At 37.9% G+C, this 21,913-nt stretch overlaps 2 protein-coding genes across 3 annotated transcripts in view; one reads left to right on the top strand and one right to left on the bottom strand.

Annotated features, from left to right (window-relative positions):
* The window catches only part of CERKL (CERK like autophagy regulator), an 82,851-nt gene extending 76,736 nt beyond the window's left edge, over positions 1-6,115 (top strand). The window contains exons 12-13 of the mRNA XM_084892631.1: positions 3,422-3,600; positions 4,260-6,115. Of these exons, the coding sequence (XP_084748757.1) occupies positions 3,422-3,600; positions 4,260-4,341 (261 nt within the window). The 3' untranslated portion in view covers positions 4,342-6,115. The remainder of the gene's footprint in view (positions 1-3,421; positions 3,601-4,259) is intronic.
* The window catches only part of ITGA4 (integrin subunit alpha 4), a 70,141-nt gene continuing 50,060 nt past the window's right edge, over positions 1,833-21,913 (bottom strand). The window contains exons 18-29 of one of the 2 annotated variants that reach the window (XM_084892586.1): positions 17,249-17,399; positions 15,923-16,018; positions 15,229-15,308; positions 14,565-14,654; positions 12,657-12,747; positions 10,631-10,738; positions 9,712-9,837; positions 8,998-9,117; positions 7,841-7,939; positions 7,350-7,469; positions 6,687-6,822; positions 1,833-3,449 (exon numbers count right to left, since the gene is read on the bottom strand). In XM_084892586.1, coding sequence (XP_084748712.1) covers positions 6,721-6,822; positions 7,350-7,469; positions 7,841-7,939; positions 8,998-9,117; positions 9,712-9,837; positions 10,631-10,738; positions 12,657-12,747; positions 14,565-14,654; positions 15,229-15,308; positions 15,923-16,018; positions 17,249-17,399 — 1,183 coding nt within the window. In that variant the 3' untranslated portion in view covers positions 1,833-3,449; positions 6,687-6,720. Of the gene's footprint in view, positions 6,823-7,349; positions 7,470-7,840; positions 7,940-8,997; positions 9,118-9,711; positions 9,838-10,630; positions 10,739-12,656; positions 12,748-14,564; positions 14,655-15,228; positions 15,309-15,922; positions 16,019-17,248; positions 17,400-21,913 lie in introns of both variants that reach the window. The other variant, XM_084892585.1, reaches the window with a different exon arrangement.

The following is a 21,913-nucleotide window of genomic DNA, read 5'->3' as shown; positions in this document are numbered from 1 at the left end:
TCATATATATGAACAATGGTAGCGCACATTGGAAACCATCATTTGCGGGGTGATCCTCTTACCTCCCCATCTCTGTGTACAGTCCACGGAAGGCAAAAATTCCATTTCAGGTTCTTTTGACTCCATCCTGTATCTGGACAGTTCCCCCTGTCCATCAATTTCTGCCTTCACATTTACCATCATTTTTGGGAGGGACTTTAAAACCCTTAAATGCTAGTGTTTCCCCAGGGATTTGTTGGTAGCCTCCTTGTCTTCTCAGGACACCTCCTCCTGGGTGATCACATGGCCCCCCGTTTTGAACTGAGTGTGGCCCACTGTCTTCTCTTCTGACCTGCAGGGCCACTGTGGCTTTCTCTGTGCTGCGGTTACAGAACTCTCAGGCCTCCTGTGTCCATAGCTGGCCTTACTGTCTCTTCCCCTAAAGGGCCCCTTCCATGGTTCCTGACACAGGTCAATGGCATCCCTCCACCCGCCTGGAGTTACTCTGACTCCTCGGTCTTCCTCATTCCTCACAACCCACCCCCCACGCAAGTCTGTTTGTTCCCCTCTGAAATGTTTCCGAAATTGCTCCTTCTCCTCACTTCAAAACTCATTCCTTCTAGCTTCTAATAGCCTTCTTTCTGGTCTTCCTTTTCCCTGCTCTTGTCTTCCAAACCTCCTTCTGAGGGGCTTTTCCTAAAACACGCATCTGATTTCTCTTCTGCTTAATTCTACAATGCCTTTCTCACCGTCATCAGGCTGACATCTAATGTCCGCAGCAGGTGCCTGGCCCTCTGTGTTCTGGCCCTTGCCCACTGTGGCCTCACCTCTTTACCATCCTCTACCAGAATTCCTCTTTCTGTCCTCGTATCAGTTTGCTAGAGCTGCCATGCCAATATTACAGACTGCGAGGCTTAATCCCAGAAACTCATTTCATCTGAATGGGAGGAGCCCAGGAGGTGGGGTTTCTCCCGAGGCCCCTCTTGGCTCGCAGAGGGCTGCCTTCTGGCTGCGTCCGCAATGCTTTTTCCACTGTGTGTGCACATCCCTGGCATCTCTCTGTGTCCCAGTTTCCTCTTCTTCCAAGGACACCAGTCCCATTGGATTAGTGCCCACCTCAAAGACCCCATCTTTAACTAATTACACCTGCAGAGCCCCTATTTCCAGAGAAGATGACGTTCACAGGTAGTAGGAGTTAGGACTTCCAGATACCTTTCTGAGGGACACAGGTTAGCCTATAATAGCCAGTTAGGAATGACTCATTTCAAGCTCATTTTTACAATGAATGACTATGTAGACAATGAGTGATTAAGAAGAGATATTTACAAGTGCACAGTATGAGGGATGTCCTTGGATGGGAAATCTGAGGCAGAGACCTAAGCATTTTCAGAGAACTGCTTGGGGCCCTCTAATCAGAACAGCCGATGCCACCATATAACCCCAGCATAATCCACTGAAACCCAGTGTGTGATCCAATATAAACTAGAAAAATCTACTGCGCTGTGTTTTCTACTAGTAAAATAAGGATGTTTGGAAAAATTTCAGTTTTCTGTCAACTTCTAAATTTCTGTGCTTTATTGAGGTTTATAGGTGGACAGAGGAAGATAGAACATGTAGATAATATGAAGAATAAACCTCATGTCATTTATCTGGAAACTAAAATAAACGAGTACTCTGCATTTCTGCTAGTATGTACGTTATTTTTTTACTAGTTTCTGTAAACAAGAAAAAATTGACATTTGAAGTTTACACTATTCTAAACACAATTATCTTGCAACTTGTGGCCACGTTGAAAGCGGGGATGAAGCAGGCAAACACCTGTCAAACATTAGATTGAATTTTTTTTTTCCTTCATAAATTTAATCCTAGGTTCTTCTGAATTAAATTCCAAGTATAAAGCTTACACTAGACTTTGCTTTATATCAGCTAAACTAGTTGACAAGTTACTAATCAAGTCAGTGGATTATATAAGTCTTCTGTATCAATAGACCAGTACTAAAGATTGTCTTTAATTGGAAATTCTACAATATCATTACTGTATACAATTTCATAGAGATTTACTGTTTTGTCGTAAAACAAGCTTGGCCAGCTGCTAGATCTAAATGAGGTAGGAAAGCTTTAGAAAGTTCTTTCTTCCAGAGAAACTGGGAAACCCTGCCTATAATTAGTTTCAAAGCATGCATGTTGATCTTTGCTTGCAAGAGAGAGCAGAGTGAACTTTCTTAATGTGCACTAACAGTTAGGGAGAAAGGAAACACCCTGATTATATGCATTTTTAAACAGTATTACAGATGTCTCCCGTTTTCTCCTTTTTGCCCCATCTCAGACCTTCACCATGCTATTGTCTGTGTCCATTGGTATGCATAGATGTTCTTTGGTTAATTTCTTCCTGTCCCCTCCCACTATCTCCCCTACCGAGATCTGTGATTCTATTCCATGCGCCCATACTTCTGGACCTATTTTGTTCGTCAGTTTATTTTGTTCATTATATTCTATATGTGAGTGAGATCATGTGATATTTGTCTTTCTCTAACTGGCTTAGTTTGCTTAGCATACTACTCTCCAGGTCCATCCATGCTGTTGCAAAGGGTAGGAGCTTCTTTTTTCATAGTCACATAGTATTCCATTGTGTAAATGTACCACAGCTTTTAAAAAAAACTTTATTGTTGAAAAAATCTTTATTGTACATTTATGTATGTACATTTATATATGTCCCCTTTCTCCCCATTGACCCTTTCCCTCTCCCCCCCACCCCCACTCTATTGTCCACGTCCTGGGTTATGCATATATGCATACAAGTTCCTTGGTTGATCTCATCCTACTCATTCACCCCTCCCTTCCCTCTGAGATTCCACAGTCTGTTCCACACTTCTATGTCTCTGGATCTATTTTGTTTATCAGTTTATGTTGCTCGTTAGATTCCACATATGAAATCATGTGATACTTTTTCTCTTGACTGGCTTATTTCGCTTAGCATAATACTCTCAAGGTCCCTCCATGCTGTCTCAAAGGGAAAGTGATTCTTTTTTATTGCAGCAGAGTATTCCATGGTGTAAATGTACCACAGCTTTTTTATATATTCATCTACTGATGGGTATTTCAGGATTCTCAGAATATATTCCCAGAAGTGAGGTTGCTGGATCAAATGGCAGACCCATTTTTAATTTTTTGAGGAACCTCCATACTGTTTTCCATAATGGCTCTACCAGTCTGCATTCCCATCAGCAGTGTACGAAGGTTCCCTTTTCACCATATCTTTGCCAGCACTTGATGTTTGTTGATGATGGCCACTGATGATGGCGGGTGTGAGGTGATACCCCATTGTCATTTTGATTTGCATCTTTCTGATGATTAATGATGTTGGAACATTTTTTCATGTCTACTGGCCATCTGTATGTCATCTTTGGAGAAGTGTCTATTGAGGTCCATTTGTTTTATTTAGTTCAATTTTCCATTCGTTGAGACTTACACTGTTGAAGAAGTAAAAGTTTATCCAAGGAATAAAACCAGTGCATACAGTCTAGAGGAGGAGGATCGACCACATGAAACTGCCTCAGAAAACAGTTTCCCCTGGAATGTAGATGGCGACTTAATGGAAGTTACATCAGAGGTCCACGTTAAGTAAGTCTAACGATTTCACTGCCTTCTATGTCCACCAGTAGACACAAAACTGCTAATATAATGGAAGCCTTCTTTCTTAACTATCAAAGCAAGCAATTGGCTAGATTTTTTTTTATTAGAAAATCAGGGAAGGATAAACAGATAAATGTATAATTTTAATAAAGTATGACTTTACATACACTTATTCATCAATTGTTTTGGAGAGTTAACACATTTTCTTTGGTTATAAGTCTACACTGTACAGACAATGCATGTCTACAATTTCCATTTTGAATTTGAAGAGAGTCAAAAGTTTAAGCTTTGGTGACACTGAGTAGCAGACTACAATTTAATCTGTATTTGGCAGTTCCATGTAATTTACATAGCATTTAAGTAACAAGAGCAACTGGTGAGCTCTCTATCTGTACAATTGCCTGCATTTTACAAAAACAATGGAGAATATTAGTCAAGGCTTTATACTAATTGAGTGCTGATTTATTACACATCCTGCCCCAGTTTCTCTAGATTTCATCTCTGCCATGAATGTGTATGTTTTTGTTGGCTGTCATTAGACTTGCACTTGGTATTAAGCACTGTACTCAATTGGTATATGTGTGAAAAATAACAGAATGATAGGTTGATAAAATAATCAATTACACATATTATTTTATTCTTTGCAGATTACACCCAAGACTTATCAATCTTTATGGTGAAAGCATGGAAGAAATGAATGATTCCAAAGTAACATGTAATTGTTTATAACAAACATATGAACTAACATTTTAATATGAATGGACATATTTTAAACAGATATCCCAGCAGGGAAAAAATATTTTTTAAAGAAATTAAAATTGCTTGCTACTTTTGACATTGCTAAAAATTAGCACTGAGGGTTTGAATATACCAAAAATTATTTGAATGTTTTTATATCTACTTTTTAACCTGGATAATTCCAAAGTGAAATAATTTACATTCTTCCATTTTTCAGGATTTGAGTCCATCAGTTCTGATGTTAAATATCCTGTAGTCTGGTATGAATAGACCACAAAGTTCATGTAAGAATGCCCTGATTTTCCTAATGAGGTACCTGTACAATGAGCTTAAATTTCAAAATTATACAACTCAATCTAACCAGAAATAGTACTACTATTACTTTAAAAATTTCTCTAATAACAACTTCCCCATTAAGGACTTTCTCTAATAACTTCCCCAATAAGACTCCCTCCTATGTTTAAGTTGTTATGGTACCAATTTTGTGAATATTCTCTGAAAGTTGAAAACTCAAGTTGATTTTCTTACTTCAAAGTGGTAGGGTTCTAAAATTCATAGTTTAAAACTTTGCAAAACGTCTTAACTGGGCAGAATCCGGCCCATTAGGGTACTGTGCTCTCCTCTTGCTCCTGAGAGTCATGTGTACTGGCCATTATAACATTGTTTTCAATAGCACCTGAAATGCTGTCATTTCTGAATAGGAAAAGAACCAAATTTAAATTTCCTCAAGAGATCATCCTTGAGAACGAAATTCTAAATTTGAGCTTCAGTTTTCATCAGTGATTCTAGGCATTCTCCTGAATAGTTTCTATTAAAAAAAGTATAATTTTAATATTATAAATGTAATTAGGTGGTATTGGCTCACAGGTTTCATGTTCATGCATCTCTGTGCATTTTACACTTTCCATCTATCACAGACTGTAGGCTTGTGATGGATAACTTACACAGCAATTAGGTAGTCTGAGGAAGATGGCTTTTGGCAGGGACTTCCTATAAATATTTCCTATGGAATATTTTCCATAATAGAAGAGACTGACCTCTAATTTATCTATTTGATCACATCTTGTAATAGATTTTCAAAATTTGGCCACAGTCTTCTTTTATATATAAAGACAGATTTAGCCCAGTTCAGATGAAATTATATTCTAAGATCAGCATCTAGTTCATATGTATGAATAAATAATAGAAAAGATTATCTTTAAAATTTGAAAATATAAATTATATAATTATAAAAAGGATTCTAAAATAACCCAAAAAAAATTTAAAATGTTTCACTGATCACTAAAACATATACCTTGGGAATTTCGATGTTATATTAACTGGATATAAGCTAAATCTATTTAAACATTATAAATTATGTTTCCCCAATTCCATCCAGAAGAGACTGATCTTATAAGCATTTAACACTTACATATGAAAAGAGTAATATCCAGTTACTATTTACAGAGTATCAGTATATTTCTCCTTAATCACTGTTTTTACAGAGCTTTGATTTTAAAAAAAAGTATTTGTGAGGTACAGTTTTCATATTTTACATATACCAGTTAAAGTGCAACATTCACAATCTGTTTCAGAATATAACTTAGAATTTTAAGTACTGTTGTTTTGTAAATAAGAAAATTGACAAATGATAGATTTTTAAAATTTACTCTGGGGTATCCTTGAAAAAATGGTTACAGGAGAGACTTATGGATTTATACCTATGTGAACATATATGTATATTTCAAAGTTATGTATGTACAGAAAGAAGAAATCCATAGGTATAAACAACAATTACCCAGAAGTCATCCCATTAAGTTCAAACCAGTGTATTAAAGTTCAGTCTGAAGTTTGCTCTTCAGGTCCATTAATCATAGACTGTGAGTGGTGGTTGATCAAAGCCCATAGGAAATGTATTACAAGTAAAGGGCTTAAAGGTAAAATGCTTTCTTTAAAAATATTCAGCAGAATTTTTTCAAAGAGCTGTTTCATTCATTAGGAAACAGGTCTTTGAAAAATTCCTGCTGAATATTTTTAAAGAACATAATTCAAACAAGTCTTGAAGATTAGGGATTTCTAATTTTGCTGAAGCAAGCACATATCTTGAAGTCCAAGACTTCTTCAATCAAGTTTGTGATTTAATTCAGATGCACTTTTATTTCTGAATATCTTCAAGGGATTATCTTTAATGTAATGTGTTAGTGTTTTCTATCCACTTAACTGAAACAAGACCTTTTTCATTTGCCTTAAGACATAGTATGTCACAAGGTTATGAGTAAAAAGTACATAAAAGAACTCTGGGCAAAGCAAAGTTCATGGCTTCTTGTAAACAATGTCTTAAATTCTTTATTATATACCTGAGTCTTGGTTTTCTCAATTTAAAAGAAGTCTTTAATCAGCATCATCATTGCTTTTACTGTTAATGTAATTCCAACTGTCTCTTCTGTTTTCTTCTTGTAGGATGGATTTGTACTGTCTTTTAAAGAAGCCAGCCTGAAAAAATATCATTATATAATCACTAGTGCGCAGTTATTACACTCATAAAATATCTAGACAATCAATGGCAACTTAACATCGGTGATATTTTCTATGATTTTTTTCTATGATTTTAATTAAAAACAATGTATAACAACAAAATCAAATTTTTCATAGGCTAATTGATAATTGACACCATTTGAGGACCTGCTATGCTATAGTTCTTAAACTGTGTCCCATGGAGTCAGTAAAAATTAGTTTGGAAAAAATGGGATTAAAGAGCAATTACTGCAGGACTTACTAAAGCATGTGTGAAATCTCTAAAATTGACATTCAACATAATGTGCGGTGTTTCTCAAATGTTTCTTTGAAAATGAGTTATCTTTAAAAAAGACATATTTTTCTACAACTTTGATATGGAAGTTAGGAGAAATATGGTGAAATCAGTACTGTACAGTCACTTGGGAGGCACAAATTGGCTTTAAGAAAGTCAAGGGTTGCGTTTTGAGAGAGTTAACATTGGTAATTATTAAAGAAAGGCTTACCTTCCACATAACATATGAAATCAACAAAAGTAAAATAAGTCCAAGTATCAAGCTACTTGAAATAATCGCTAAGGTCAAATAACGGGTGGGCCTTTGATGATGTAGTCCTTCGAGCCAAACCTACATTTTAACCAAAACAAAGAACCACCAGTTTAAAAGTTTGCTCCTATTTCCTTTGCAGCTCCCTCCTCCATCCCCAATAGTATTTAGAACTACCCATCCCATTCTCTTGCTGGTTCGAATATAACCACAGGAAATGCTGGTAACTGATCAGCAGAAACAGTAAGTACAATGGATTTTTTTTCTGTAGTTCTTCCTCCAATCCATCCTAAACTCCTTAAAAAGCTCACTCCCTCTTTCCAGGTGTGGAAAATACCAACTCTCAGGAAAGTATTTCAAGCCCTCCATGATCTAGTAAAAAATTATTTTCCTGACTAACCACCCTAGCAATACTATTTTTCCTACAGTCTTAATGTTTCAGTTTAGCTTACGTGTGCAACACTGGCATCCTTGTTTAGTTCAATAATTTTTGGATTTGGCTCTGGAAAAGCTGTTGCTCTTATTTCAAACTTGAGCGCTGAAGTCTCGTCCTGTTTAATAAATGAAAGATCTCTATTGATTCATAGTTTTATTTCATGAAGACATTAACAATAACTAATTTCTCATGATCCTTACCTACTATCTAGAAGTTTTCATAACTAATCTTCCCCAATTTACCTCACCATTTGTAATTAATTGCAAAGCTTACTTTGATTCTCAAGTCATGGTCTTGGTATTAATTTATATGGCACCATTTTGTTGAAATTCTTTTATTAAACATAGCCATGGCATGCAGATAACTTGATTTAAATATTATGTATTAGTTTGTCGTGTATTTTCCCCTGGATATTGAATTTTTAACCACAAAATAAGACTTTCTTCACTTGATAAACCTTTCCTAAAATTTATTTTATTTCTTTCTAAGTTGTGGTTGTCATCTCGATGCTCTGATCAAATACACACAGTCTACCTAATACTGTAATGAGAAAATCTGGTACAAATAAGTTATAGCATTCAAATATCAAATCAGTAGGTTGATGAACTCAGAGCTTTACTATTTAATGCAGAGACTTATAAGCGAGAATCTCCAGACACTAAGGACTTTTGAAATTGTATGCACAATTGAGGTGTTTTAAGCATTCATTGGGAAAGATGAGAATATATTATTGAAGGAGAATATATTCTTGAAGGTCTTAAAAGATTAGATTTTAAGCATAATTTAAAATAGTTTGGAAAGGACTTTAAGGTTATACAAAATGTTAAGGTAGTCAATTTCTTTGATTTAATCAAGGTCTATCAACAGTTGAACATACTTCCTAAAGAAAACATCTTAATTCTTAATTATCTATTTAATTACTCAAAACCATGTCATTTAAACAATGTATTCAGCTAAAGTAAGAGGGGAGAGATCAACCAAAGGACTTCTATGCATGTATATAAGCATAACCAATGGACACACATGTAATACCTTCATCAATAAAGAAAAATAATTGAAACAGATAAGTTTCACTCTAAATTTTTTTTTGTATTAATACCTTCTTAATTTGTTGAATGCTTCCCTACATACCATCCCACTTAGGTATAGTTTGCAGGTTCTGAATAGACTTACCATTTCTAAGATGGATGGCCGGCCTTCCAGCTGAATGTGAACACTGGCTTCTTTCCCACTTTCCATTTTCCCAAAATTGCATAAGAAATTCAAACAATGTGGGTCAGCTTTTGTGCAGAACTTGAAAGAATACCAAAAAAAGCTACATTAACATTTCAACTTTTTTTTTTTTTTTAGAAGATGGCTAAAATAATTTTCATGGAATTAAAGATCTGTTTTTGTTAGTGGCATTTTAAAAATCTTACTTTAAACAATTTAAACAATGTTTGTTTTATAAAATAAAGTATTTGAACTGGAACATGTGTTCTTATGAACCTAACCGTCTGGGATAGATGTTGAAAAGAAAGACTCCTAATCAGAATTTTGCCAAGTTGGATGTTCTCTGTTTATTGTAAAAATTGAATAATTGGAATGCTAAGATTGCTTCTTCTTTTTTTTCTTCATAAATTCACTAAACTGAAAAGAGGCCAAGTTCTTCTGAGTAGCCTTTGTGAAATGCGGTTAAGAGGGCATGGAGAAATGCCTGGCTAGCACAGAATGGGCATTTGTCAGACAAATAATTAAAATGTCTATAGTTTACCAACCATGTCTATTCCTCACAGGCAAGAATATTCTTTGTTTCTATTCAAACCCAAATGAAGGTCAAACCCATTGATTTTAAGCATTTCAGTTCTGTATGTGGGAAAACAAGAACAATGAAAAACTGAAACTTACCAATAACCTCTTATCAATCCTCGAAAAGAATTTATATATGTCTCTTAGGGCCTCCATTGCATCTTTTTTCTTTGCTGATGTGCACATTCTTTGATAATTTTTAAAATGGCATTCTCCTGAACTAGTCTATAAAGATAGGAAGCAAGAAATGTGTTATGATTCAATATTGGAAAGAACAAAAGCTACATGGTTTTAAAAGTTCCAATAAAATGAAGTTCCAATTGCTTGATTACCTTTTCTAAAAATATCAAGTACTTCTGAAAAGTGTGAAAATATTTTTGACAGATTTATTTGGGAGAGATTAAATCTCTGCAGTAAAAACACCAACTCAAAAATTTTAGAGGGCTGGATAGAGGTCCTAAACTAATCAAATAGCCCTAACCTTACAGAAATTAGGGCAAATTGAAAAATAGCATGAAATTCAACATTTCTCGGGCTTTAGACACCATGTCCTACCATCTAAATGTGGAATTCAAGTAAGATTTTTTTAATAAATTAGATCTCAAACCCAGTTGGTAAGCTTACTGATTGCTTGTTTTGAAACTGGAAGAGTAAAAGCAATTCTGATGGAATCAACAATATAAGAATACTGACTCTTAAACAGTGATTTGCGCATTCTTTCTTTAAAAAAGGCTGAAATACTAATTTTGTTCCCCAACAGTGGTCTAAAGTTTTATGGCAAATTCTATCAACCAAATTACTTCCACAGGTCCATATCACAAGGAAAATGTACTGAAATAGTAGAGCATAATTGTTATTGTGTATGTCAAATGCAGAGGTTCTAATGCAATGTATAATATTCAAGGTGTTCTCATTGAATGCAGGGTGAATTTACAGCTGAGAATAAGTGTGATTGAAGTGAACAGACATTTCAATTTCAGCAGTATTACTTACAATAAAGGAAGGAACAGATTTTTACCTGGACATCCAAAATGTTGAACAACTTATCAGTTTGGGGGATAAAAGAATTTGGGACCATTATTTCCACACTAACATTTGGAGCCATGCTAGGGCCATTGTTGATAACCTGATAAGGGAAAAAAAAAATAAACTTTTAAATGTTTTCATAAATGTAAGTACAGATATTAAATGAGCTCTTAGGTGAGCCCATCTGTATGAAACACTTCTAGTTGGCAGCTACACCGCATAGGGAGACAGAATGTTGATAGTGAGAACAGAAAAAAAAAATTGCTGAAAATTACAACCTTTAGTTTTTACTGCCAGCTCTCTCCTTTTGCTCTTAATTAGGCCATAGTGCCCAGCCAGATGTTCTATTTAGTCTAAAGAAAGAGACATCAACAATGTATGTGTGTATGGCACATTCTGTATCTAAAATGCCATGACCAATTGGTCCTCATCCCTATCCCATCAGGTGGGAAAACATTTAATTATTTGCCAGCTCAAAAAATGCTAAGAGGTGTTAGTCAACGATGTGCCCAATATAAAAATGACCAGAATTGGGACAAAACCCAGGTATTCTAATTTAAATCCTATGATGTTTTCACAAAACCACTCTGTGCAGAGGGGATGTCAGCAGTAAGTGAATAAAATGTATTTTAATTCAGGGTTATTATAGTGCTGATACACTCAGAAAATCACAAAGGGGTAGGTTATTCAGTTTTAGAAAATATTCAATAGGTTTTTAAAGAATAATGCATGAGGGAGTGATAGTTCATTATTGCTGATAAATTTGGGGATTGCAGATCTCTGTAAAAGGAAATTGGGCCAAAATGCTATCACCTGAGAGCTTCACTATAAAACCAATACAAAGTCAGAAATGAAATGTACCACAATACCTGAATGAACAGACTTGCAATACTTTTTTGAACGCATATGATATAAATGAAGTGTCCCTGGCTTTGGGACATATGGTAATTTGCTCAGCCATGCAGGCACAGGGCAGTTTCAAAGGCAGCGTCCAAACCTTTAGACAAGTCTTCCTGATGCCTGCAAATAATCATTCTAACCTACAATACCGTCCATCCTTGTTTGCCGGATAACATTTAGACCTCCAAGAGTGTATTCATCCTTACTCAGGCTCACCAAACCTACAGGACTTCAAAATAGAGGGCTACATTTTTCACTACTGCTGTATACTCGTATAACAAAAACTTGACTGTATGTACACTCAATAGGACTTCAAAGTCATTCTTCTTCCACAAATCAAAATGCCAGGAGTTTGCATTTTAGACAAGCACTCCAAGTGATTCCGATGTACATTTTGAAGGGCATTGCCTTACAAACTATCAAAATGTACCAAAATCTAGACTCACACCCCACAGATTGTTACATAGCTCTAAGGATATTTGGGTGGTACTTTTGGTTCAAAAAAATTTTGTGGACATTATTTCCAATTATCTACTAATCATCAACATCCATGATGCACCAAAAATATCAGTTGATAGTAAACATTTTTAAGTTGTCTTTATATCAGTATACTAATATTTCTGGATAATGACACTATTCTTTATTGAATAAATGATGCATCTCTTGCTACAGCTAACCTACCTATGGCCTGAAAGGCTGACCAAGCAGACCTTCAACAGAGCTGCTGACTTTACTTGGTAATTGTAGGGCTTTTAAATGCTTCAACTAAGACGAGAGTTCACCGATTTGCACCTAAACATGCCTTCCCTTGGCCTATCCTGTTTTTTCCTAGGCACCTCTAGCAGATTCTCCCATAACTTTGCTAGTTTCAAGTGTTGCCTCTGTTCCTGCTAGCTCATTCCCACCTGCATGGTAAGGAGATGTGGGCTCGGTAAGAGGGACAAGAACAGGGGGAGGTAAGGGCACGGGTATCCGTGTGGCAGCTCCTTCCTTGTCCTAACCAAACTGTGCCGGCCCAAGGCTGAGGGACATCACAGGGATTCGATGTCCTCTCGAGCAATGCACCAGTCACATTCTCTGAGTTCGTTACAAATATCAACACAGCCAACTTTTCTTACATGGAACGTGAAGTTCATTTTCTCTGTCATGCACGTTTCGGGCTCATGGTCCTCCTTTGATCCATACACAAGTGAAGTTGGATTTATAAACCTGATAGAAACAAATCCAAATTTAGTGTGCTCTTCAGTGTTACAGTCTCATTTATTTATGAAGTTGAAGTATATATGGGACGCGCATTAGGTGCCAGGCTGTGCTAGGCGCAAGGAGGCCAATATTCATAAGACACACGGCCCCACCCGAGATTTGTACAGTCTATTTGAACTTGGTTAATGGCCTTTCTTTTGATGAGGTTTTATAAACAGTCTTTCTCTACAGTTTGGATTATAGCTTATCTCTCAAATATGCTCTAATTTAGACAACAGGCACTTACGCACAATCAAATACTTTTGGTTTTTTGGTAAGACAGTAATTTTAGTAAAGATGTAATGAAGTTAGAAAGTCATGTGCTCTGACTTGGGTGACAGCATCTCTTCTCAACACCATATGGCTCATTCTACTGATTTATATGAATTGGCAAATATGGTAAGTCCTTAGCTTTTCCCTATGACTTCAATATATTCCTCTATTTCAATCAACCTCACCTATTTTTGAGTTATTTCTTTCCATCTCCTAATTCCTGCTGGCTATTTGTAATTCACCCAGTACTGGGGAACAATTCAAGCGCCAATAAGTATATTAAAATTTTTGTTAGAATACAAAGCTGTTCCTCTTTTACCTGTGATTTTACGTATGTATGGTCAGTAGTGAACTTTAAGAAATACTTTCCTAGGGAAATCCTGACTCCACAAGTTGCTTATATTTGGCAGCTGTTATGAGGCAATGCAAATTAGGGACCCATTACCCAGGAAAGAAATGAGAAATATTCAAATGCAGAGTAGGCGGCGTAATAGTTGCAGAAGAGAACTCGCTCAAAATAATAAGATGTGGATAATGAGAAAAAGGGAGGATGTTCCTTATAGGAAAATGAAGGAGGGCAGGCAAGACACATTCAAAACCAAGAAACACACAACTGCTTTTCTTTGCTTCCCACTGATTTTCTGGGTCCTCCTCTCCCTCGAACGGCTGCTTTTATTTCCCTGCTTTTTACATCTCACAAACCTGGCACCCTATTTCATCAGTTTCGGACACTGATATGTTTATTTCTGTATAATTCTATGCGATCCTATGGGTGGCTAAAAATTATTGAAGATGGTTTATATTTAGAGCAACAAGAAAAACTTGCTTGTCCATTTATCTCCAATTGCTTTAAAATGCATTTTTAAACAAAGATTAATAGCTTAAATAATTTCCAATAAAATCATTAAAGGTTTTCATAATACTCCTTTCATGAAGAATACTCAATTCTTCATACCTGTCTTCCTTGCATCAGAGTCAGAATCACATAATCAATTATTCAAATTATGAGGAATCAGTGACTACTGGCTCTGGGGCTGTGGGTGAGGAACTCTGATCCACAGTTATAAAGACCAGAAAAGAGCCACAGATGGTCTCTCCTACACAGGTTCTAGAGAGTGGTCATTTGGTCAAGCTTGCGATCCTTGAAACTTCACACTTGCCACAGCCACTGAGTGTGATCAAACAAACTGTGCACTGCTCATCTCCCAGAGGCCGGGCCTGGCCTGCGCTGGGCACCTCCAGACATGGCCTGTGCAAGGCGGAGCAGGCTCTTCCAGGAAGGAATCCCCTCCAGCTGGGCACTAGCGTGAGGTGGTCTCAGTGACACTTATATGATGGGGTAAAATAACGAACAGCTGGGCAAGGGACTGCAGTGCTGCGGTAATTGTTAAGAGAGAAACAGCATCGGATCTTTAAGAAGTCTTTTAAATATGGTTTAGACTAATACAGGATGCAGCAACAAGATTTAAAATCATCTCTCCTCTCTAGAGGAGGCCTCAGTGTCTACTTACCCATGCACCGTGAGCATGACCTCATATCTCAGAGGTACTGTTAACGTCACTTTGTTATGCTTCAGATGGTCCATCTCCCCTTCATTTTTGCTATGAAACAAACGGAAAATGCCCTGTTAGAATGCATGGGCACAAAGACCGTCTTCAGCGAGAACTAGTTGTATGCCATGTATGCCTTATAAACTTGGAGGTGAATTTAAATAGTGCTTTGGGGAAGTGGGGATAAAAGTGGAGGTGACAGCCCTGACCAGTTTGGCTCAATGGATAGAATGTCAGCCTGCGGACTGCAGGGTCCCAAGTTCAATTCCAGCCAAGGGTGGCATGTACCCAGTGGGAGGTGTGCAGGAGGCAGCTGATTGATGTTTCTCTCTCATCGATGTTTCTAACTCTCCCTCCCTCTCTGTAAAATAAAATAAAATAAAATAAAATATATTTTTAAAAAGTGGGTGTGACAGACATTTTTATGATGGGGTTGGCAGCAGTTTGCTTTCATAATTCACACTGTTATTTCCTCCTATGCTGGTTAAAGGTTTGTGTCTTAGATCCTGTCAGAGTTTTCTCCTACAGACAATGGGACCCAACTCCATGGTTTCCCTAAGGTCCCCTCCCTAAAGTGTCAGGGGTCTATTTCCCCCCACGCCGTTATCTCCCACAGTGGACCTACCAGGAGGCAAGCACTGTGATACTGAGATCCTCTTCCGCTCTGCCCAGGGAGCTCGCATCCAGCAGAAAGCTCACATCTATCTGCACACAGAAAAGGAAAGCTCATTTAAAAAGCAATCTAACACATGTTTACCAGCTGAATTTTAATTTTTCCTAATAGCTTATACCCTGAGGCATGCCCAGCTCTAGAAACTATGTTCTAGAAACACAGGCTACCCCTCATTCGGACAGCGAGCTACGGGGAAGCTGTTGGGTTTGTGGTGACTTGAAAGCACCAACAATTCCACAAGTGACATCCAGAGACAAAGCCTCATCTGGATGTTAAGATGGCAGGTCCCGAAGAACAGAATCAGAGATGCTTTAACAACCAGAGGGGGGACTCTTCCAGAAACACCTTTCTCTATAGCAGAGGTAACCTGCCCGGCAGATAGGACCACCTGGGGCAGGGTGGGGGAGGATTGGGGAGGAGTGACAAAAGGGAGCAGAATTCTGATCGACACATTCACATACCCCCCCCCCCCCTTTTACAGTGAACAATGCCAAGAACATAAACACAATATCAAAGGTCTCAAGCCCAGTTGGTTTTGCTTTTATCACTTAGCTATTTCCACTAAGCAAATAATAAATTATATATTTGTATGCAACATAAAAACAGAAACATTTTGTATTAAAAATTATAAATGCTAAATGCTTACCCTTGAGAGATGATCTACAAATATATAACCAACATTGCAGTCAATTTTCACTAGGCCAGAGCTGTCTGTTACGTCACAATTTATTTGCTTCTCTTCCTAAATAAACAAAACAAAATCATTTGGTTTCAGTAAAAAAAAAGGCACAAGACGTTTATAACCCATGTTTAAGGATGGCTTTTGGAAACACATCCCCAAAGAATTTGCTTTCCTGGACAACTATTTTTGGAATAAACAGAAATGTAATCAAGTGATATAATAGTATGTACATATGTGCTAGGTTTATTTTAACATGCATGTAAATGCTCCACAGAATAATCTCTGGACTTGAGGCTTTCATCCAGGTTTGTGTATCCCTATTTAATTCAAGGCCCAGTTCGCTGTAAAATCATGAGGCAAGGAACTCATAAGGTCTATGTTTCACATCCCTCTTCTGTGGGGATGTGAGAATGTGTATTTAAGGTATATAACTACAATAACTGGAATCATAATAGTATAAATATACACATATACATATCCCAACATTTCAGGGAGATATACATCTCTGTATGTATTTGTGCAGATATGTATTTCCCTGAATATTTGAGTTTTCCCTCTTACTAGAGCAAACAGTCTGTTAACGCTGCAGAGAAAGGGGGAATAGGTATTTGTGAGAGGTCAACATGCCCTTAATGTGAGGAAAAGGCCTCTGGATAAGATCTGAGTAAGACTGCTAAGGAATAGAGAAGCAACAAAGAAGAAAGAAGTTGAGGCTTTCATCTTTGAAATTCAAACGTATACTACCTCACCGGTGGATTTAAGTGCTCACAACTGAGGCACAGAGGTAAGAAAAGATCTCCAGGGGCTTTGAACCCTTTTAGGAAAACCTTGCCTAAAACCTGGTTTTGGATTCGTGGCATGTTTAGAGGCCCTTTGGGAACCAGACTGGGTGTATGAGCTTCAAATGCAGGGGGTGAGGGGTAACTCTGGGAGTCCAGCAGGGAGGGCCATTATTGCTGGTGCAGGAATCCAACCAACAGCAGCAGCATCAAGCACCAGGAAGATGTATGAGTGAGAACAACAATGGCACCCAAGCAGCTTGCTTGGATAATTAGGCAATTGTTTTTGGAAGTAGGAGACGACTTTTTTTTTAAATCTCAGATTCCAAGGAACTTATCATGTTGATCAGGGCATGAGAAAATCTTAAAATTACTGGAAGCCAAAGGGATGTCTAAATAAATGCCAGATATTTAGACCTCAAATTGATTAAATGAATCATGCCATTTACATCTTTAAGAAACTAAGTGAAATATCATGTAGTATCATGCTGTTGTGGTTTCCAATACTTACCAGATCTAAAACCTTAATGAGATAAAGACCAGTGGGTAGTTTGATGTGCAGAGTTGTTTCATACGCATCATCTCCAGCATTAAATAAGGACACATTCAACATTAATGTCTTCATGCTTCCAACAGTGAGATAGGTTTTATTTTCGTGCGGCCTAAAAATTAAGTACAATTATTTCATTCTAATTTGGAAATACAAATCCCATCTCTTCACTTATTTATCCCAAACATAAAATATTAATTTGAGAAAACAACTGGAGGGAAATGAGCACATGCAAGTAGACACAAATCTATTTTTAAAAGAACTCAGTTTCCCTTAGTTCAAATAAAGTTGGTCATGTATTACTGGAGAAAAGTTTTTAAATTAGTTATAATTAAACTAGTCTGCTTTCTGTTATACTTTTTTTTTTTTTGCATTCATTGGTTTATTTTTTAAATAAATCTTTATTGTTGAAAGTATTACTATGTCTCCCTTCCACCTTCCCCCACCCCTCATTAACCTCCTCCAGCCCACCCTGCCCCAGGCCTTCACGGTCCTATTGTCTGTGTCCATAGGTTATGCATATATGTATATAAACTCTTTGGTTGATTACCTCCCACCCATCCACTCTCCCCTGTCTTCCCTCTGAGATTCCTCACTCTGCAATACTTTTCTTCTTAACTTCTTGGTTCTATAATTTTAACATATTTTCCTCATTATTTTGCAACATATTTCTAAAAGCAAAATATATTTTTCCTATCTTTCTTTATTCTTGAATACACATTGAATTAGCTGCTTCCCAAACCGAAGGTCGGGGGTGGGGAGAGGGGGAATGGAGGAGGATAACTGGAAGAAAATGAGAACAGAGTATTTTCACCAAAATACAACATGTTTTGGTGGAAGTGAGCATGGCATGAGAAAGGACTGCTATTTCCAGCAAGTAAATCCAACTAAGATCTGTAGAGTAAAATCCTTTTCATAAGACAGGCTGGTCACCTCTATGGATAACGAGACCAAATCCACAGACTTGGAGAAGAGCTTCACTGTGCTGTGAACTGGAAAGAGAAGATTGTCCCAAATCTAGACACATGAGTGAGAGCAACTTCTGGCTCTGGCCCCCATTCTTCTGGAGGGGGGTGTAATTAACATTTTAAGCCTCAATCACTTCACCTGTAATAATAACTAGTATTCATTGAAGATTTAGGTCATAGAATCCTCAGAGGAACACATTTATATATGAGGAACTGGAGGCTTAAGGAACTTATTCAAGGTCTCTCACAGCTAAAAAGTTTTAAAGTTTCAAAGCAATTTCAAATCTCTTCGCCTACACAGCCCATTCTCTCTACTGATGAGAGGCTGAGAAGAGTTGAATGCTAAAGAAGACTTTTGCTTCACTATGATTTTATAATCTTCCCTTAAAGACAGAAGTTCCACCGAAACTGGTTTGGCTCAGTGGATAGAGCGTCGGTCTGCGGGCTGAAGGGTCCCAGGTTCGATTCTGGCCAAGGACATGTGCCTTGGTTGTGGGCACATCCCCGGTGTGGGGTGTGCAGGAGGCAGCTGGTCGATGTTTCTCTCTCATCGATGTTTCTAGCTCTCTGTCCCTCTACCTTCCTCTCTGTAAAATATCAATAAAATATATTTTAAAGAAAATAAAGACAGAAGTTCCTACATATCCAAGAATTTAGAAATATAATAGTAGTTCAACCAGAGAAAGGTGTGACCAAAAGCAAAAGACCGGATGAGAATAATCATAACTACACAAAAGGTAAAACATTCACTTAGCACTTTAAAGTTTAGAAAGTTTCCTTAAATAAGCATCTTGCCGGGACCGGTTTGGCTCAATGGATAGAGCGTCGGCTTGGGGACTGAAGGGCCCCGGGTTCGATTCCGGTCAAGGGCATGTACCTTGGTTGCGGGCATAACGCCAGTAAGGGGGTGTGCAAGAGGCAACTGATCAATGACTCTCTCTCATTGATGTTTCGAACTCTCTATCTCCCTTCAACTCTGTACAAAAAAATCAATAAAATATATTTAAAAAAAAAAAGAAAGCAAGCATCTTCTGTACAACATTCATGTGATCTGTACCCCGCATGCACAACTACTCAATTGACCAAGAAATTAATGGCAGCATCAGTACTAACATGTATAGTTTTGGGGAGTGAATTATTAATTTCCATGAACTTCAAAATGAAAATTATAATTGGGGGGCACATTTCTCCACTTTTACACCTTTAGTATAACTCTAAGAAATCGAACTGTTTATTTAATATCTACTAGTAAAGGTCTTCCCCTCTTGATTTTTCTCCTGTTTTAAACTTATCAAGGTAGAACATATACATGGCAAACTGCTTATATTCCAAGTGTGCAGCCCGATGAATTTTTATAAATTAAGTACACACGTGAAACCATCACCATAGAAATCAGCACTTCCCTCCAGTTACTTCCCCCACCGATTGACCTGCTTTTACCAGTACAGACTGGCTTTGCCCACTTTTATATTTCATACCAATGAATTCATAAAGTATGTAATTTTTCTTTACTCAAAATTTAAATAATCAGGTCCTCTTTACTTAAAATTTTTTTTGTAAAATTAATCTACGTTGACTTATGAATTTTTTATTCTCATTGGTATATATATATTCCACTTTGTAAATATACAAAATTTTATTTATCCATTCACATGCTATTTATCCATTCAACTATCTGGCAATTTCCAGTTTGGCTCTATTATAGTCTCTTGGTGAACATATCCATGTAATTCTGTTGGGTCTACCTAAGAACAGACCCTTATGGTTTTGTAACCCAGAATTAATTCCTTAAAATGCTCCATCTTGGCTTATTTTAGCAACCAGCTTAAATTATACTAACTGTATTTCAATAGCCAAAATATACCGTAAGGAACTATATTTAAGTAACCCAAAATAAAGATAGATTACAGAACTCTCCTATAATAAGCAGGCACACTATAGCGTAGAGGTTCAAAAGCTGCTGCCAGAAGGCCCAGTTCAGACCTCTGCCTGGTTTTGTAAATAGCGGCTCGTGGAGCGCAGCCATACCCGTTCATCTGTGGCCGCTTTTACACGACGGATGCCGGCAGCGTTGGGTAACAGAGAGAGATCTCCATCCCACAAAGCCTAAGACAGCCACTATCGGTCCCTCTACGGAAAAAGTTTGCCAGCTTCTGCCATAGAGCAATCTGACGGATAAGTATTAGATTTGGTTTCAAAATCAGCATACAAAATAATATCACTGTATTTAAAAATCTATTCTGTGTTCTTCTGACAATCACAGAGGCTCCTTTCAAACAGCCTGGGATACCGCATTAGAGAAAAGGACTCGCGAGGCCTCCCTGCTCCTTGGCTGGTCCTGCAGACGTCAAGGGGAAAGGAGTGAAGACCGTGCGTGCCCACAGGCAGCCTCTCCAGCCTCGGATCCCTGGGTCTGAGAAGCTGGATGTTTCAGGAAGGAGGTGCAATGACTAGCTTTTCGTGGGGGGGGGGGGGGGGGGGGGGGGGAGGGGACACACAATGTGACTCAGGGATGGTGTGTTTCAGAGCGCGGCTGTGATTCACCCATTCCTGTGTGGTAAACCTTGTTGCATAAGCGCGCATCTGCTCGGTGGCGCCGCGGTAGCCGGCGGAGGAGAAAGGCGCAGGAACACGGCGTCCTGCATCCCCCCACCGTTCTCTAATCACGCAGCCGCGGAAGGAGCCTAGGAGGTTCTAAAGGTGAACTTCAGCTTGACATTAAAGTTTAATTAAGACTTGAAGAAGAGCTGCCTGGAAACAGACATTTGTAAAATATCCTGGCATGTAACCAAAGCATTAGTCACCGAACACCTTTGGGAGAGGAGCTGGCACCGAGACAAGCAACAGAAGGTGAAAGCATCGCATAAACAGCCAGGTTCCCAGACAACAGCAAATGAGAGAGAAACACAATGTTCACGTTTCGGCAGCCAGACTCCCGGTTCGGTTTCCATTTTTTAAGCTCTTTTGTCACACAATGGTAATAATGATTCTACTCTTTTTGTTAAAATAGACGTCGCAGTGTATCCTGATTCGTTAACAAGGTGCCATCGGAGCGATGCCCACCCGCTTTGTGTGGGAGACGTCGTCATAAAGGACCAGGTGCACATCTGGACGTGCGACAGGGCTGCCCCAGAGCCCTCCCCAGAAATCAGCGTTCATTTTTCATTAAAAACGTGCATAATGCAGGCTTGAAATTTACAAAACAGCCTAGATTCCATGGAATTTGAACAAATCAAGGCACTGTGTACATACAGAATCACAACTTAATGAGCGAGAGGGGAAAGAGAGAAACATGATGTATTGAATATTTTAGCACCAATGCATTATGCTTTCCTTGAATGAATGGCGTTGCTTTATTTTGCAAGAAATTCTCCCCGAGTCTTAGTTAATGAGCCTAGATAACACAAAGTAGTGCCTTCCTGGCTAACTCTTTTTAAGGTGGTAGGAACAAGTATAATGTAAGCTGCTATGTACCTGTGTCAAGATGCATGAGTCACTTATTTGACAGCACACAGCCTGCTGCAGGTGGCTTGCAGTTCTTCTGCAGATCCAAGTAAAGGCAACTTTTTTTGTTTTTTTGTTTTTTTTTTACTACTGACTTCAGGGGGGAAAATACTGGGAAATTCTTGTTTACTGGAATACATCAGTTCCTCAACAT

This window comes from Pipistrellus hanaki, assembly GCF_964339955.1.
Source record: "Pipistrellus hanaki genome assembly, chromosome: 8".
NCBI classification, from domain to species: Eukaryota; Metazoa; Chordata; class Mammalia; order Chiroptera; family Vespertilionidae; genus Pipistrellus; species Pipistrellus hanaki.
Note: the sequence above shows the minus strand (reverse complement) of the source record. Positions and strands in the feature narration are given on the sequence as shown.